The sequence below is a fragment of the Prionailurus bengalensis genome, chromosome D3 (genome assembly GCF_016509475.1).
Source record: "Prionailurus bengalensis isolate Pbe53 chromosome D3, Fcat_Pben_1.1_paternal_pri, whole genome shotgun sequence".
Taxonomy (NCBI): Eukaryota; Metazoa; Chordata; class Mammalia; order Carnivora; family Felidae; genus Prionailurus; species Prionailurus bengalensis.
The window spans coordinates 32095480-32114249 of NC_057356.1; the positions used below are offsets into that span (position 1 = coordinate 32095480).

At 38.6% G+C, this 18770-nt stretch overlaps 1 protein-coding gene across 1 annotated transcript in view; it reads left to right on the plus strand.

Annotated features, from left to right (window-relative positions):
* Window positions 1-18770, plus strand: part of SPIRE1 (spire type actin nucleation factor 1) — a 205540-nt gene that overhangs the window by 7753 nt on the left and 179017 nt on the right. Inside the window, 1 exon segment of the mRNA XM_043559432.1 lies at window positions 15430-15464. Within this exon segment, the coding sequence (XP_043415367.1) occupies window positions 15430-15464 (35 nt within the window).

The window sequence follows — 18770 nt, forward strand, 5'->3', positions numbered from 1 at the left end:
CGCTGTTTACCCAAAGGGAGAGATACCTGGGGGCTAAAGCCAGGGGAGCCTGATTGGGATATCAACTTGGATATACTGGAGCTGAGGGGAGGTCAGTGAAATGTGGCCTGGGGTCCAGTATGGAGTGACTGGAGTATGTGGGTGGTCACGAACTGGTTTGGGACAAATCTTGTCATCATTGGCCTTCCTGTTATAAGTAGTTATGGATACTCAGGGCTAGCTGTCCCTGAGGCTGCAGTAGAACCATACAGAATGTTGGTGATTGATCACATTTGAAATAGTTGTCCATTTTGTAAACATGCATTTGCATTACTGCTCTGGAGTATAGGGTGTGGATAAAATATATTCTTGTGATATGCTCATAAAATATCTTAACCAAACATGCATTATTGAATTTTTATTAAAATTTCATATAAACTACTTACTGTGTTATTCTCTGGACAGTGCAGAGATCTTAGAACATCCTAACTTCGTTGATCTCCTTTTGTTGTTTTATGGTTGTTGACATGTATTTTAGTTTATCATAGATTTAAAATATGACATCATTTTTGTACAATTTAATATTCATTTGGATTTTTTCACATATTTGCCATTCCCATGCTCTGTAGTTCTTCCTGCATTACTATACTTTCTTCTGGGATCATTTCCCTCCTGTTTGAAGAATTTCTTTAGTATTTACTTTAGTGCAAGTCTGTTACTATTAAATTCACTCAGTTTTTGTTATTTGTAAATGTCTCTATCTTGTCTTTATTTTAAAAGCGAATTTTCATTAAGGTATAACTCACAGAAAAGTGCATAAATTATAAATGATGAATTTTCACAATGTGAATACACTGTGTAATCAGAATACAGGTCAAGGAACAGGACGTTATTAACATCCCAGCAGACCTGTCTGTATACCCTTTCAGTCAGCAACCACCCCAAGAGTCACCACTGTCATGAATTATAACACCATAAGTTTTGCATATATTTGAACCTATGTGTACAGAATCAACTAGTATTATACAGCCTAATGCGTGAGTTTTTTCTCTGAGCTTTCTGAGATTGATCTATATTGTTGCATATAGTTGTAGTTCATTCACATTTTAGTATCATACCCCCTTGTATTAATATACTATAATTTATCCATGGTTGTTTGATTTTTTGGATCCTACATTTGGATATTGAGCTATTGGAAATTATGGAAAATGCTGTTGTGAACATTATTAAGCAGATCTTTGGGTGAACGAATATAGCATTTGTGTTGAGTATATACCTAAAGGTAGAATTGCTAGTTCATAGTAGTTGGGTATTTTCAGTGTTAATAGGTACTGCCAAAAGTTTTTTTCCAAAATGATTGCATCTCACAAACATTTTGTTTTTTAATTTTATTAAAAGATTGTTTTAATGTTCTTATTTATTTTTGAGAGAGAGAGAGAGAAAGAGCACAAGTGGGGTAGGGGCAGAGAGAGAGGGGGACAGAGGATCTGAAGCGGGCTCTGTGCTGACTTCAGAGAACCCGATGCAGGGCTTGAGCTCGTGAATTGTGAGATCATGACCTGAGAGCCAAAGTTGGACACTTAATCGACCAAGCCGCTCACATGCACCTTTAATTTTAATTTTTTATTTAAAAAATGTTTAATGTTTACTTATTTTTGAGAAAGAGAGACAACACAAACAGGAGAGGGTCAGATAGAGGGAGACACAGAATCTGAAGCAGGCTTCAGGCTCTGAGCTGTCAGCACAGAGCCCAACACGGGGCTCGAACCCATGAACCATGAGATCATGACCTGTGCAACCAAAGTTGGATGCTTAACTGACTGAGCCACCCAGGCATCCCTAATTTTAATTTTTTAAAAAGTTCTTGTTTTAATTCCAGTTAGTTGACATACAGTGTTATATTAGTTTCAGGTGTACAATATAGTGATTCAGCAATTCCATATATTACCCAGTGCTCATCACAAGTGTACTCCTTAATTCCTATCACCTATTTAATGCATACCCCCAAGCACCTGCCCTCTGGAACCATCCATTTGTTCTCTGTAATTAAGTTTGTTTCTTTGTTTATGTGTCTCTGTTTCTCCCTCTTTTTTCCCCCCTTTCCTCATTTGCTTTGTTTCTTAAGTTCCACACATGAGTAAAGTCATATGGTATTTGTCTTTCTCTGATTGGCTTATTTCACTTAGCATAATACTCTCTCTCCATCCATGTCATTGCAGATGGCAAGATTTCATTCTTTTTTATGGCTGAATAATATTTCGTTGTGTGTTTGTAACACTTTTTCCTTATTCATCAATTGATGGGACACTGGGCTGCTTCCATATCTTGTCTATCGTAAATAATGCTGCTATAAACATAGGGGGTACATGTATCCTTTTCAATTAGTGTTTTTGTAGTAGTAGGGTAGTTCTATATTTACCTTTTTGAGATGTTTTCCATAGTGGCTGTACCAGTTTGCATTCCCACCAACAGTGCACAATTGTCCCTTTTTCTCTACATCTTCACCAACACCTGTTGTTTCTTGTGTTGTTGATTTGAGCCATTTTCTATGAGGTGACACCTCCTTGTAGTTTTGATTTACATTTCCCTGATGCCACTCCCAAATTTTAAGAATTAAAACCAATCTGGGACATTAGTATGAATTTCATCAGGATTTGATTAGTGTCATGTATATGGAAAGGCTATATCACTAATAATAGCAGGATTTGCTGATCCATATGTAACTTCTGAAAACTGACTCTCAGATCTTTTTATGCTACTTGGGCTAATGTATTTTTAAAACTTTGGGTCTGTTGTCTTTTTTCCTCATATTTCCCATTCATGGCCCAGTCTAATTGGAAGCCAAATTTCTACCCAGTATACTTCTCTCATATCTTGTATTTTTCAGAGATAAAGATATATAGAGAGATAGGTGATGAATAGTGGTAGAATGCCACTGTCAGTCACCACAGGTTGTCTGGTTCTGGGCTTGGCCATATCTTCCTGGATTTTAGCAATAATATCATGTTAGAGGAATCGCCCATCCCACGATTTCATTTATTCATTTCACCAGTGTTTGAGTGCCTTCTAAGTGTACTGTACCAGGTTTAAAGATACAAAGAAGAATGAAGTGCACCCATACCAAGAAGATCACAGGTGCATAAACTAACACTTACAGTACAGTTACAGTAATTCTAAAGTGATAGAGACATGTACAGAAAACCGTGTGAGCCTAAGGGAGAGGGTGACTGTGTGCTGTTGTGATGTAAGGCAGACTTCATAGAGGAGACCAATTTTCTGGAGGCCTTGAAGGATGAGCAGTGGGATAAAGGGAGGACACTTAGGCAGAAGCAACAAGTACAAGGTTTAGAAATGTGGAAGAACTATTCAAAGAACAGTAGTACGTAAATTGTAGAATGGCATTTGTGCTGACACCCACTTCCCCATACCAAAAGCAGACACTGTTTCATCAGTCATTGCATTTTTGCTGCTAAATTTATAAGCAGCTTCAGAGTTCTCAGCTTTGCTTCAGGCAGCCACTACCACTTACTTGGAGTTGGCACGTGAAGTTGAACCTGTTTGTCTTCCTTGCAGTGGGCGTCCGCTGTGCCTGGAGCATGGGATGTGTGGGGGTGTGGTGGAGAATGAGACAGACTAGAAAGGTATGTTGGCTGGGATCAGGTTATGAAGGATGTTTTTGTGCTGCACTGTTGAGTTTGTATGTTAGCCTGTATAGGCAATAGAGAGCCATATAAGGATTTTAAGCAGGAAAATGATGTAAGCAGATTACTCTTTTTGGATAGGTAACGATGGGAGTTTTGTAGAAGATGGATTGAATTGGCTAAAAACAAGGGCAGAGACACCAGCAGACATTTCATACTATCATTAGATCTTAGTAACCTTTAAGTTGCCTAACCAGTTGGGAGTATTTATGGTATGACGGAGGTCTGAACAAGGGCAGACCTCGGGGAGAAAGAGTCCGATTGAGAGCAATCTAGGAAATAGTACAGGATGTGGCCCTTTAGTTTTTTTTTTGTTGTTGTTGTTGTTTTTAAGTTTATTTATTTTTGAGAGAGCATACAAGCAGGGGAGGGCCAGAGAGAAAGGGAGACCAAGAATCCCAAGCAGATTCCATGCAGTCAACACAGAGCCCCATGTGGGACTCACCAACTGAGAGATCATGACCTGAGCCCAAATCAAGAGTGGGAGGCTTAACCAACTGAGCTACCTAGGCACCCCGGCAGGCCCTTTGGTGTTTGATGTGGGGGTGAGAAAGAGGAAGGAATCTTGGAAGGCTCTCAGACTTCCCACCTGGGTACTTGGCTGTTGGGAAGGCAGGAGAGGCAGCATAGGGTGGGAAGATAATGACTTGTTAGAAACTAAATTGGCCTGGAAAAAATATTTTTCCTGTGGAGTCATATTTATTCCTACCAAGTTCCTTTGCAGATCAACTCTTTAATGTTGCATGGTAACACGGAAGATACAGGAGTAAGCAGTAGAAGGTGTGGTTTTAATTCTCAGCTCTGAAGCTTATATCATAACATGTTTGGGTAAGTGAACATGGGTGGTAGTTATGGCAGTATAACTAAAGGAGCTTGCGTTTGCGAATAGAAGTACTTGAGATACCTCTTTGACAAGGTTTCTGTTGGCTAGTATGGTCTCATACATGATGCCAGGGTGGGAGAGGAGATTCTAAGCGGAATGCACTTATGAAATGCTTATGAAATGCATGAAAACCAGAATTATTCACTTGACAGGAAATACAGGAATGTTTGGAACTGGCACTTGGTAGTCCTTTTTTTATAATTTAGCTTGGGGAGGTTCCCCTCCAAGTCTTCTTTATTCTTGAATAAGGTGATAGTATGCTGTGATCTCAGTGGATTTCTTCTGAAGCCTCATGAAATTTAAGCAATTAATTTTTTTTTTTTAAACATGCTTTATTTTTTTTTTAAGTTTATTTTGAGAGAGAGAGAGAGGGCATGCACTTGAGTTGGGGATGGGCAGAGGGAAAGGGAGAGAGGAAGAGAATTCCAAGCAGGTTCCACCTTGTCAGTGAACCATGAGATCATGACCTGACCTGAGATCGAGAGTCGGACACTTTACCAACTGAGTGAGCCACTCAGGCACCCCTAATGCTTGAATTAATATCGGCAGGGAAAATTTTAATCCAAATCCACACTGTTTACAAAAAGAAACACAATTTCCATCATCCTGTCCTCTAACACAGGAGTGTCAGGAATGTGTCTTCTGTATTGTCACTCCTGTCTGTTCCCATGGCAAACCTTGCTAATGGCTATGGACACCTTCCACCCTGTACTTGCCCTCACAACTCTTCTGAAGATGGTAAGACTGTCATTACCATCCAGTTTGAATTGGCACAAAAGATTAAACCTTTTTGCTATATAAATTTTGTATACGTAAAATACACAAAGATAATACTTGAGTTTTGGTGGAACATGCTGAAATTATTTTTTAGTGGAAAATACTTGACCTTTAATGATTTTTGTTCAATGAGATGATATAAAGTTTAGTTAATTAAGGTTGCTTAATAGAAAGAAAAATCACACTCTAATAATTAAAACATTTTTAAAACTTTCTTTTTAGAACAAGATCAATTTTGGTCACTCTAGAACAGGTTGGGAGGGTGTGGGGTCTGGACCAAACTTACTCCTAGATTGGAGGGTGGCCATGATGATGGTGAAGCCTGCCTTCATGGGTGGACGACAATCAGGGGTGTTCGTTCCACCAGCCAGGCCCCACGATATCCATTTGCAGGACTTGCTCATCTCATGAGCAAGCAGAGCCAGAAAAGGTAGACAGTGATACAGATAAGAGCCAGTAAGTGGTCTATGCTGGGAAAGTCTGGTAGTTGGTTTTAGTTACTGATGTGAGGTTCAAGGGCTAGACTATAATCCCTAGGAAAGTGACTGGCAATAATAAGCCATGGTTTTTTGTTTTTGGTTTTGGTTTTTTAAAGATAAGGGGTTTTATTATGGGATCTAGGATACAAAGTAAAGAGTGGGCCTCAAAAATAAAGCAGAAGCCCATATTTCAGAATTAAGATAAAGTTGAGATTTATGGCAAAGATAACTGACATGAAAGGTCACAGAGCCTGGCTTAGGGCAGAGTCTACAGATAGGAGTTAGAAGTTCTCAAGAAAGGAGAGTCAGGTTCTGGAAGGGCCTGTCACATAGACACTGTCTATGAATGAAGAGATGGGTGACATTTTTTCCATAAGTGGTATTAAGATTAGAGGTTTTATTCCTGACCAGGATCAAAGTCAGTTACCTCTAAGAGCAACATCGTGTTACAGAAGCAAACATGTGATGCCTTTATGCTTCTACACTTCTTTAAAATAGTAAGATTATGCTTTAAATTCTACAAAGTGTGATTAAATGTATTGTTCATATTGATTAGTCAAGGGATTCTTTGTCCTATTAAGAGGGCATAAGGCTCACATTAACAGCATATTTTTTTCTCTATCTGCATTTATTAGTCATGATCAGTGAACAAATAAACCAAAGTGATACTTAGAAAGTTTGTTTTTAGTATTTCCCACTAGTGTGGACTCTGTGCTTCACCTTTAGGCATCCATTGCTTCCCAGCCTCTCCCTTACTGAGCCAGGGGAGACCGTAGGACGACTAGTGGGTCAGCAGCCTGGGTAACTGGTCACAGTTCCTTGACCTTCAATGAATCATTTATCTCTAGAGCTTGAGCCTCCTCAGCTGTAAAAATGAAGGTTTTACACTGGCATTTACAATGTGTTTCAACTACATAAAGCGATTGCTTTGGATTAATTTTAAGTATTAATGAGATATTTCATTAAAAATAATTTATTTTCTTGGAGTTTAAAAGAGCATTGCAGGGGTTGGTTTGAATGGCATGTATTTCTAGAAATGTTCCGGGTAGTTGGATGGATGCCTTTGGCTTTAATGCATTTCTGGTAGAGGTGTTCAGAGTAGTTCCACTGGTCATAGCATTTCCCTTGAGGTTGATGTCTTATAAAAGTAGAATATCTAAGTGAAGTTTTCAACCAGAGATGTTCAGTGTAGGGAGATGAAAAATTATAGTAACTAGAATCATTCATAGAGTGCTGCCAGTCTTGGAAGGAGCACTTGAGAGGCAAGATAAGACTGCCAAGGGCATGCACTGGCAGTAAAAGGCAACCGTTTACGCTACCCTGAGGAGACAGGGAGGAGAGAGTTGGTGAGAGGGCGAGGACTGAACTCCTTCCTGTGAGTCACATTTCAGGAAAGTTTAATACATTTATGAAAGCTCAGCTGCGTTCTCTTTGGGCCAACACAGTGTGTAGACACACGGGAGACCCCTCGAACTTACAGGCCAAGGCACAGGAGAGGGCCCGTTAAATTATACCTAGGGATCTGAGGGACCCAGTGGTCTGTTGACTTACAGTTTTTTGGGTTTGGAAGACAAGAGTCTTTCAGCTTATTTCCTCCTTGGAGAGAAGGTCAAAGACTTAAATGGCTCATATTAAGCTCATATTAAGTGTTTACTATGAGACCTTCAGTCGGCTAAGCAGTTTAGTTGGATTATTACTTTTGATCTTGACAACAACTCCAGGAGATAGGTACTCTTCTTAGCCTCTGCCTTCTAAATGGGAGACTAAAGTATAGAGGCCTTAAACTTAGCCAGCAGCCCACCTGGGATTCAAGCCCCAAGAGTCTGGCCTGGAGCCCTTGCTCTTAACCACTGTACTCCATTACCTTGTGTTCAGTGGGCGAGTTCTGACTCTGGAACATTCTGCATGGGATTCTCTTGTACACAGGGTAGCCTGGGGTCGGGTTTGAGATGGTGAGAGCATGTAATATTGCTTTGACTTTTTCATGGTCTGTGTATTCATTTCCTGTAAGAAGTCATCGCTAATTTCGTAGCTTAAAACAACACAAAATTAGCTTACAGTTCTGGAGGTCAGAAGTCTGAAAATGGGTCTTGTGTGCTAAAATCAAGGTATTTTCAGGGCTATATTTCTTCTGGAGGCTGCAACGGACAATCTGGTCCTTGCCTCTTCCAACTTCTAGAGACTTTCCATATTCCTTTGCCTGTGTCCCCCTTCTTGCATTCACATGGCTTCAGTCTTTGCTTCTGTCATCACAGCTCCTTCTTGGACTCTCCTGTCTCTCATAAAGCTCTATGTTACATTGGTCCTGCCTGGATGGTCCAGCATAATCTCGCCATCTCTAGAGCCTTAACTTAATCACAGCTTCAGAATCACCTTGCCATGTAAAGTAGTAAGTTCTGGGGACTTTACAGTATTTTTATTTATGGGTTGATTATCGAGATTGCCATTTCAGGCAATCTTTATTTATTTTTGAGAGAGAGAGAGGGAGACAGAGCGTGACCGGGGGAGGGTCAGAGAGAGAGGGAGACACAGAATCTGAAGCAGGCTCCAGGCTCTGAGCTGTCAGCACAGAGCTTGACACGGGGCTTGAACCCACAGACCGTGAGATCATGACCTGAGCCGAAATCAGATGCTTAACCAACTGAGCCACCCAGGCGCCCCCAGTTTTGAGTAATACCTAATGACAATTCACTCCCCACCACCTCCTCCTGAGCCATTGCTGAGCTCCAGCTGTTGTTGACCATTTGAGTGTCATCATCCTGGACACCACCACATAAGGAATTGGGGGGAAGCTATGTGTTAGGAACCTCTGTGGAGAGGTATGGAGTGAAAGGTAGTAGCTTTTAAAGATCTATACAAGAAGTATAAAAATGAGTTGAATTTTATAGTATTTTTTCATGTGATTTAGCTACTTTTTTATTTATTTATTTTTTATTTATTGCTCTGTTTTTCTTAGGACTCTATTTTAATGTATTTACATTTCTCATCTTTCCACAGGGTTAATAGTGGTAAGCTTAGCTACCAGTTGCTGAGCTCCTGCAGTAGGCATTGTGCAGAGCCCCTCAAAACATTTTTTTCCATTTAATTTTCATGTAAGCCCGTGAGGTAGATACTATTCCTTTTTTTTTTTTTTTTTTTTAAGTAGATGAGAAGGTGGAAAACCCTGGAAATATTTTACTTTAAAGTTACATCACAGGGGCACCTGGGTGGCTCAGTTGGTTAAGCATCCAACTCTTGATTTTGGGTCAGGTCATGAACTCAAGGTTTATGGGTCTGAGCCCTGTGTCAGGCTCTACGTTGACAGTGTGAAGCCTGCTTGGGCTTCTTTTTGTCTCCCTCTCTCTCTGTCCTTCCCGCATGCATTCCCTGTCTTTCAAAAATAAATACACAAATATTTTAAAATTACATCACACTATTAGTAAGTATGGAAGTGAGATTTGAACCTAGGTCTGTCCAAGTCTAAAGGCTTGCTCTTGTTATTCTGCCACACTGCCTTCCCAAGGCAGCTAAGAGAAAGGGTAATTATCAACAGGTGTGAAGAAGAAAAGGCTATAGCACTGGGCTTTTGTGGTAGTGGAACATCAGATTTTATTTCATTCTTCCTGACAGCCAGGCCAAGAAGAGGAGCTTGATGAACACACAATCTTTGTTTGGTTAGCAAGTATACCAATTTTCTCCCATATCTAAATTCTAAATTCCTGTTAATCTTTCAGTAGCTATACTAGTGAGATTGTATGGCATAGTGGATAATGATTTGATTATTTAACAAATAAAAGATCCTTTATATGACTGTTTCTTGTGTCAAGTGTATAGATCTTTTTTCACTATAAATGTTACTTGGCAAAAAATTTTTGTTGGGGGACATAGGTATAAGCTAATGATTGTACAGTTTCAGTGTCATAACTTTTGACACTGAAACATCTGGTCGTGGATTCTGAGCCTTTAACGGCCATGATGTTTAAGAAACTCAGGTGTGGTTAGGCTGTAGGGATTATTTTATTATTAAACTTTGGTCTAACTGTTCAAAGTTGTACTTTTTCTCTAGTTTTCATATAAAAATTGTCCCAAAAGTGTACTTAATATATTTGTCTCTTACAGAGTATGAGTTCTGGTTTTTTTTTTACGTTTATTTTTATTTATTGAAGTAATTTCTACACCCAACATGGGGCTGAAACTCATGACTCCAGGATCAAAAGTTGCATGCTCTTCTGACTGAACCAGCTAGGTGCCCTCAGGGTATTTGAGTCTTGAACTTAAGCTTGATGTTGATTGGTTTGAATCAAGTCTTTGAGAATGCTGTTCCTGAAAACATGGCTTGTCCAGGGTATCATTCTTCCCTTCTCACCCTGCTCCATTCCCAGTACAATCCATTAGCAAATCCTGTTAATTCTGCTTCTAAATTATATCTTAATTCTCTGCTTCCTGGTCACTGCCACCACCTGGGCTCATTGCTTTTCCCCAACTCCACCCCTGTTTGCCACCCCCGCTCCTTCATGCTTTCACCTTGACCCTCCACAGAGCAGGACCAACCGGGAAACCCACCTTGAATCAGCTCATGCCCTTGCTTAATCTCCTCCAGTAGCTTCCCATTGTCTTTAAAATCAAATCTAAACTCCTTACACTGTCCTGAAAGGCCTGTGTGATCTACCCCTGCCTGTCTTTCCAAATGCATTTTATGCTCCCCCCCCCCAACCAAACACTTCCAGGGATCTAGAACAGGTTTTTCTGTCAACCCTGTAATTAGACGCTACCCAACATCATGATCTCTATTTAAATATCTTGTCTGACCACTGTAAATTGGATCATTTCTGTTATTTTCTCTCTCTCCCTTTTCTGTCCTTAATAGCATTTATTACCAGTTGTAGTTATTTTATTTGTTTCTTTGGGTCTGTGTTCACTGAACGTAAGCCCTATCCCTCCCTCATGCATTCCCTCTCTTTCAAAAAGGGAGCAAGGACTATGTGTGGCTTGGTTGCTGCTATATCATCAGTATTTTAGTACTTAGTAGGTGTTAGCAAATATTTATTCAATGAATGAGGGGGCAGAGGCAAGCTGACAGGAGGACAGGGTTTATCTATTGATACTGATGCTCAGTTTCAGCATGAAAAAAAGAACATACTTTCACAGATGGACCCAAACATTGCCCACATTTGGTCCCATGGGAAAATTTGGAGAATAATTCTGAGAGCTATTTATTTATCATAAAGATTATAGGGGCCCTGTGTCTTTTTGGTGGGCATTGTGTGCCGCCTTCTTATTCAGCTAATTTGAATCATATTCATAACGTGGCTGTGTGACAGACAATTCAGCTGCACACTGAGGTTTCTACTAGCTTACAAGTATTATTCATCTACATGAACATCTTGAATTTTTTCTGAAACTGTACCTTAATTTCCACCGTGTAGTTGTGTGGTTCATCAAATTTTGTGATTCCACTGAGGTGAGGCCATTTCAGAGAGTGTGCTATGTTAGGCCTAAATCTGAACAGCCAAGACTATGAGTGGTCTTTTTTTTTTTTTTCTAATGTTTATTTATTTATTTTGATAGGGTATGCATGTGTGTGGGGGCGGGGGACAGGCAGAGAGAGAGAGAGGAAGAGAAAGAATCCCAAGCAGGCTCCAAGCTGTCAGCACAGGGCCCGATGCTGGGCTTGATCTCCCAAACCATGAAATAGTGACCTGAGCTGAAATTAAGAGTAGGATGCTTAACCAACTGAGCCACCCAGGCGTGGTCTTCTAAGACCAGAGTGGTCTTCTAAGGTTTGTTCACCAAAATGCTCTTTCTGGTAACATTGAGTAGACTTGTTGAATGGAAGCGTCTGATTAGTTTGCATTGTATTAGTTGAGGATTTCTTTATGACAGACATTTTGCATTAGGGCTGGTTTGTTTCTTAAAGCCATTTTATGTCAGTTTATAGGAAGGTTGATTTTTCCATTTCCTAGGACATGAAGGAACTAACTTGTCTAGTAAATCTTAAGAGCAGATCAGATATTTCAGAATCAGTTAAAAAAAAGGACCTAAAAAAATTTAGCCTTGATTCTTCCAGCATTATTAAAATGCTCATTCCTTTTGGGAAACAGTAAGCTGAAGTTTTGGCTTGCTATGCATATCATCCCTCTTCTTAGAGTGTAAGTACAATGATAATGTTGGAAAATTTTGAAACCTAATGTTAAGTATCATTTCAGATATTTCCTTTTATTTTACATCATCAGATAGTTAATCTAGCCTTTTAATTAACCTAATAATAATAAAGTTGTTAGAACTTTAATTGTTGAAAGAAAGAATTCACTGCATTTAATAATCTGAAACCTTGGTTAGGCCTACCATCAGCTTAGTTTACTGTACTTGTAGAAAGTGAAGTTATATGATTCTAGGTTTTAGAGGGATTCCTTAGGTTTAGTTTTGGAAAACAGGTGGTTGACCTTTGATAGAGGACTCAAAAGTTGTCAAATGAAAATTTCTTACCAACTGTTAAATTGAGGAATACATTTTCCCATTTCCCCAGATACAGTATTATAATTGGTAGGTAGCTGGGATAGCACCTCTGCAATCCCCTATCCTAACCCCAGTGGCCACTGCAAGTGGGAATGGAGGACAGGTCATGACAAAGGTCAGGAGCCTTAGAGTCTACTCTTAGCTCTGTCATTTTGTGCAAGTCATTTGACTCCTCAGGCTCAGATTACTCATTGGTAAAATGAATGGATTGGGCAAGATCGTTTCCAAGGTTCCTTTTAGCTCTGCTGTCATGTAATTAGGATTTTTCTGATTCCTGGGTCAGAGTCTGGGCAGGGATTTGGATGGCAGAATAGTGTAGGTGGTCAAGCATTTCGTAGTTAACCACATTTCTGTAGTTGCATGATTTAGTCACTGGGTCATATTGAATAAACAGAAGTGGTTGTGCACTCTCACAAAAATAGGAAATAATTTTCAGTTTTATAATAGAGGTCATTGAAAAAAATCTTATTTCATAGGACTCACAAGTCCTTTTGACATCACTCTGTCATTCTTTGAGTACTTCATTACTTTCTGGTGGAAAAAGATGTTCCAGCTTATCTTGTAATTTCTCTGTCCCATCTGTGGAGTCAGCCAATCCCAAGTCCTGGTTCCTTTGAGGGAGAATGGGCTAGGTGTGCTCTTGCAAAATGGGGTACTATTGCTTCTCCCTCTTTTGGAAGAGAAGCTAAGGAGTATGTTTTTTTTGAAGTTAGATAATACCTCTAATTCCAGTTTACCACCACAGGCTCTTCCTCTCCTTCCCACATGTTAGGATTGTATGCTCCTTCTCCTTCAGTTCATAATTCCCAGCAATATCACTGTATTTATTTGCTCAGTGCTACAACACATACAAAATAGTTTCAAAAATTTTTACCAACTATACTACCAACAACAAACCTACGTAAAATTGTAGATTTCTTTGCAATTCTCTTTACCTTAAGAATATGTCGGGGCGCCTGGGTGGCGCAGTCGGTTAAGCGTCCGACTTCAGCCAGGTCACGATCTCGCGGTCCGTGAGTTTGAGCCCCGCGTCAGGCTCTGGGCTGATGGCTCGGAGCCTGGAGCCTGTTTCCGATTCTGTGTCTCCCTCTCTCTCTGCCCTCCCCCGTTCATGCTCTGTCTCTCTCTGTCCCAAAAATAAAAATAAACGTTGAAAAAAAAAATTAAGAATCTGTCATACTGAAGATGTACTTCCATGTACTTTCAAACAGTTTGTTCTCTGTTATAGTTGTCTTAACACTGTATTTCCCCCTCCTTCCTTCCCTCCCCTCCCCTCCCCTTCCCTTCCCTAGACAGTCTAAATGTTTGTTGAGCGGTAGTCTGTGCCTTTCTTTGAGCTGCTCCTGTTCACAATACTTTGCTAGGTTAAGTTAATCACCCTTTCTGTAGGAGTCAAGGATAATTAATCTACCAAAAGCACTGATGTTCTGAGCAGTCATATACACATACATAAAACTGTATAATATATATAAAATTCTATATTATACAGTTTCATGTAACAATATATGAATATATAAATAACAGTTATGTATTTATCAAACCATAGTATATAAAACCTTTATATATATATTTTTTCAATATATGAAGTTTGTTGTCAAATTGGTAAAACCTTTATATATTAAACCCATTCGATCTGTATGTTCATGTAATCTTTATTTATTGCTCGTAAATCATTTTTAATTCACAGAACCTGTGGTCACTTATCTTCTGGTCTCAATTTCAGCCAATATTTCACATTAGGATTATTAGGTCATCAGAAATTGTGGGTTTCAGTTTTTTCATTTTAAGAGTCAGGAGGCACACAAAAAACATTATGTTTTGTGTGTGTGTGTGTGTGTGTGTGTGTGTGTGTGTGTGTGATATCATAAACTCTAAGGTGTATAAATTCTCATTAAGCATTAAAGAAAAAACACAGACTGATGGAACAACCACTGTGGGTTAGGGCTAGGTGTGGGGGTCATAGCCTGGAGAGAGGAAGCAGTTAGGGGGAAGGATAATGTTATTGGAGGAAAGGAGGTAGAGATTAATGTATGTTTGAAGTGAGGACAATGAGATTTAAGATGTGTGGACTGGGGAAATTACATTTTTTAGTACCCAATATAAATGTGTAACCTGTTCTTTTTGTTAAAACTACTTAATAAGTGATCTTTAAGATAGGTGTTTTTTATTGAAAAAGTATGTTTTATTCATCCAAAGTGAAAGAAATATATAATTTTACATGTTCCTTGGTGTTCAGTCTCAGTGATGAAGAGAAAATGTTGCTGCAGCCAAATATTTTTCAATTCTAGTTATCGATTAGGTGATCCTCTATTGGAAAAATTACTAAGTTAATTATGTGGTTTTGTCTAATCATTAATCAAAGAAAAACAACCATCATGTATTAAAGAAACTATTAGTTTAAGACATTTATGCTTTCATTGAAATGATCACTGTACCTTTAAACTGGAATATATGTTTGGAAAGAAGCCCAAGAGTCTTTAAAGATTTTTTGAAGGTATTTTAGAGGATTTTAAAAGGTACCTTTTAGGGGCGCCTGGGTGGCGCAGTCGGTTAAGCGTCCGACTTCAGCCAGGTCATGATCTCACGGTCCAGGAGTTCGACCCCCGCGTCAGGCTCTGGGCTGATGGCTCGGAGCCTGGAGCCTGTTTCCGATTCTGTGTCTCCCTCTCTCTCTGCCCCTCCCCCGTTCATGCTCTGTCTCTCTCTGTCCCAAAAATAAATAAACGTTGAAAAAAAGAAAAAAAAGAAAAAAAGAAAAAGTACCTTTTAAATACATTTAACGTATTTTAAGATATTTTTAAAATAAATTAAGATTTTGATAAAAATATTTTTATTTTACTTTCATTAACTTGTATATATGCATATTAAATATGTGTGTGTGTTTTAGATCTTATTATAATTGAATATATTCTTCCCATCTTTCTATTACTTTGTTTTGGTCCTATTTAAACAAATCCCTAAGCAGGACTTTCTACAATGTTTGGTCATTCTAGCATCTTTTATTTGCATAGCTTTTCATAGATATAATGAAGCCATGCCAGAGTAACTGAGATATTTTTATCAGTATGAAAAAGCTAAAATCCTTTGAAAGTAACTTTTTGTATTTTTATTACAGGTAAATTGGGATACTCACATTGTACAGAGACAGAGGTAAGAGAAACACTCAAAAATTTGTTGGTAAAGCAGGTTTGCAGTTCTTTAGACTAACTTAAGTATTGAACTATCACTATGGATTTTTGGCCTTCTGACAAGGATATGTTGAGAGCAGGTGTATATCTTTTACATTTAAGAAGAGTAAAATGTGGAGAAAATCAGTTATATTGTTTCTTTATATATTTTTAAAAGATTTTATTTTTAAGTAATCTCCACACTCAATGTGGGGCTAAATTCTCCACTGACTAAGCCAGCCAGGCGCCTCACTCCTTGCCCATATTTTTAAAAGTCTAGGGTGTGTTAAAAAGATTAGTTTAATCATGGTTTTAAAATTTTCCCATGTTATTATTTGCAAAATTGAGATGCTAAGATTCAGAGCCCTTAATAAGAAATAGTTTAAGTTCAGTTTTTTTCATAATCCAATCTGATGTGTCATAATCATTTAAACGTGTTGGAATCCTCTGGACCTGTCTTGGTGTAGGAAAAAAACAGGGGCTTGGAAACAGTATTCTAGTAAGATTAATAATGAATTAAGTGCTTTGTTATTTGTATAAACAGATTTAGTACTTTTTAATAATTTAGTTCAAAATTCTGACTGTGAATTTTAAGGAATTTCCATGTGATTCCCTGTGTTCCTTGCAGGAATTTCAAGGGTAACACTGAAATATAAGGGTAGCATCCATGAAGTATGTATATGTGGTGTTCTTTTTAGGAACTGTACATCTTTACATTAGGAATCTTGGGTATTTATTAATGGCAATGACTAAATAAAGGATTTAAGAAGTTTTTTTTTTTTAATTTGATAACCTGTCTACTGTTGTAGGTTTTAGTAAATTTCAACTGTTATTTTAAGTAAAATGCAAGCTTTCTAAGGGATTGTATTATATAATAAAGAAGCAAAAATAATTTTTTTTTGCATTCAGAAGTTACTATTTTTTAAAATGTTTATTTTGAGAGAGAGTGTGAGTGGAGGAGGGGCAGAGAAAGAGGGAGAGACAGAATCCCAAGCAGGCTCTGCACCATGAGTAGAGAGCCCAGTTCAGGGCTCAAACTCACCAACTGTGAAATCATGACCTGAGCTTAAATCAAGAGTCAGACGCTTAACTGACTGACTCAGATGCCCCTATGGTTTATTTTTGTGTCTTCAGCTTTGGGAGTAGAGATAATTTTTTTCCAAATTAGCTCAAAAAATAGGCAAGAATGTAATAAAAAAAATTTTTTTTATTGTGAGAATTTTTGAGTAATACAAAGAAGTGGGGCTTGATTGGAGTCAGAAGATAAAATTTCTCTCTGTGGTTTCTGGTGTGCGTCTTTCTAGGTATGTAATTTTGAGCAGTAATTTTTTTCTCCCAGAACTTTGGCTATCTTATCTGTAAAATGTTAATCATAATTCCTATTAACTTCATGGGTTGTGAAATTTTAAAGAGCAAATATATGTGAAAATGTTATACAAACCCTGAAGACACTATATATGTCAAGATGTCAAGGTCTCATTATTCTGTCTTATTATGTTGTGTTGCCATAAAATCTGAATGGTTATAGCATTTTGTTTAGTACTTGTTTTGTATAGGAACATCACTCATTTTATCTCCATTGTCTCCTAATTAGTAGCACTTATTCTTTGACCTACACCTTGGGTAACCAGAAGCATTGGAATCTAAACAGAACTCTCATTCAGGATTTTTAATAATCATTTAAAGAGGAAAAAAATCACAAGAAGATAAGATCAATCTGATTAGTTTACAAAATAGACTTGGGGTATTTTCTAGGGGTAACAGTGCTTGCTTCCTCTGGCAAAGAGACTGGAATTGTGGGTGGGGATTTATCTATATTGTTTGAATTTTTAAAAATTAGAATGTCTTAACGTATTACTTTATTTATTAAAATCATAAAATGAAGGAACAGTAGAGGCAACGGGAACTGTTTCAAGAAGTTTGGTGGCTTGAGAGAAAGAGGGTACAGCTTAAGTAAGAAGTTTTATTTTTTAGGAACGATGGTACTTGGGGAGGTGGGGGGTCGCGGTGGTAAGGAAGCAGGAGGGAATAGGCTGGAATCCAAGTTAGAGAGTGGATATATGCTGTAACTAGATGTAAGACTACATTTGGCTTGACTAGAATGATGGTTCTCCAAGTGTGGTGGGAGGACTCGGGGGTGGGGGTGTGTGTTCCTGACACCCATTCAAGATCCAGCTATTTTTGAAGTAATACTAAGACATTACCAGCCCTTTTATTTACTTTGATTCTCTCAAGGATACAGTGGTATTTTCCTTGGCCACCTATGACATACCACACCTCAGAAGCAGAGGCAAGATCTAGCCAGCTTTTATTAAGCATGACCTTCAATAGTTTTAGAAAAATGTGAAACAGTATCACCCTTCTCATTATTTTTTTTTTGAAAATAGAGTTTTTCCCCCATAAAAATGTTACTTATATTAACATATTTAATATTTTTCAGTGATTTAAGTGATTAAAAAATTTCTCAGTTTTAATTTCTGATACAGGAGATATTGGTAGATTATGGCTCACATACACAAAAGCTCCTTGGATTCCTCAGTAGTTTTTAGAGTGTAAAAGGGTCACAGTCTGAGAGCTGCTGGGCTCTGCAGTGTGGTTATAGTGGGTATTTTTTCCTGAGAAACAGAATTGAAGGCTGAGAGCAGTAAAACCACAGTCTTGAGGAAGACCATGGGAAATTGAGGGAATCCTTCCTTGATAATAAGGATTTAAGCCAGTCTTTTCTGTCCATAAGATGACAGGGTCATTTCTGAGAATGAGGTTATCCTGGATCAGAACGGTGATTGCTAGAGCCTCTTTTGCGCTTTCATTGGTCTTCTGTTGAGAGGAAATGCTCATCACGCTCTGGCATTAAGTGCAGACCAAAGTAAGGGCTGCTAACAAGTTGTAGGCGAGTGGAACTGTGAAGGGCCCTGGATAAGGTGGAGTAGCACGTTGCTTGCTCCACATTGCAGTGCAAGTTCACGCCCCAGGAGCCCATATGTTGGGTGTTTGTGCTTGGGCCCAGCTCTGGCTCCACCCTTTCCCTTCACTTCTCAGCCTCAAGATTCCTCATCTGAGAGATGGGTGAATACAGAGTTTAGCATAAAGCCTGGCTTAATGAATGTAGCTTCAGAGGTGTATAGTTTCCTGGGACAGAGAAAGTCATCTTCCTGAACAAGGCTCATGGACTACTAGGACCCTCAGGTGACTGCTAGGGAAAGCAGAATCCCTTTACATCATCAGGATGTATAACTCGAAGTGTTCAACTATGTTATTTTAATAGGTTTTGTAGTATATAGAAATCATA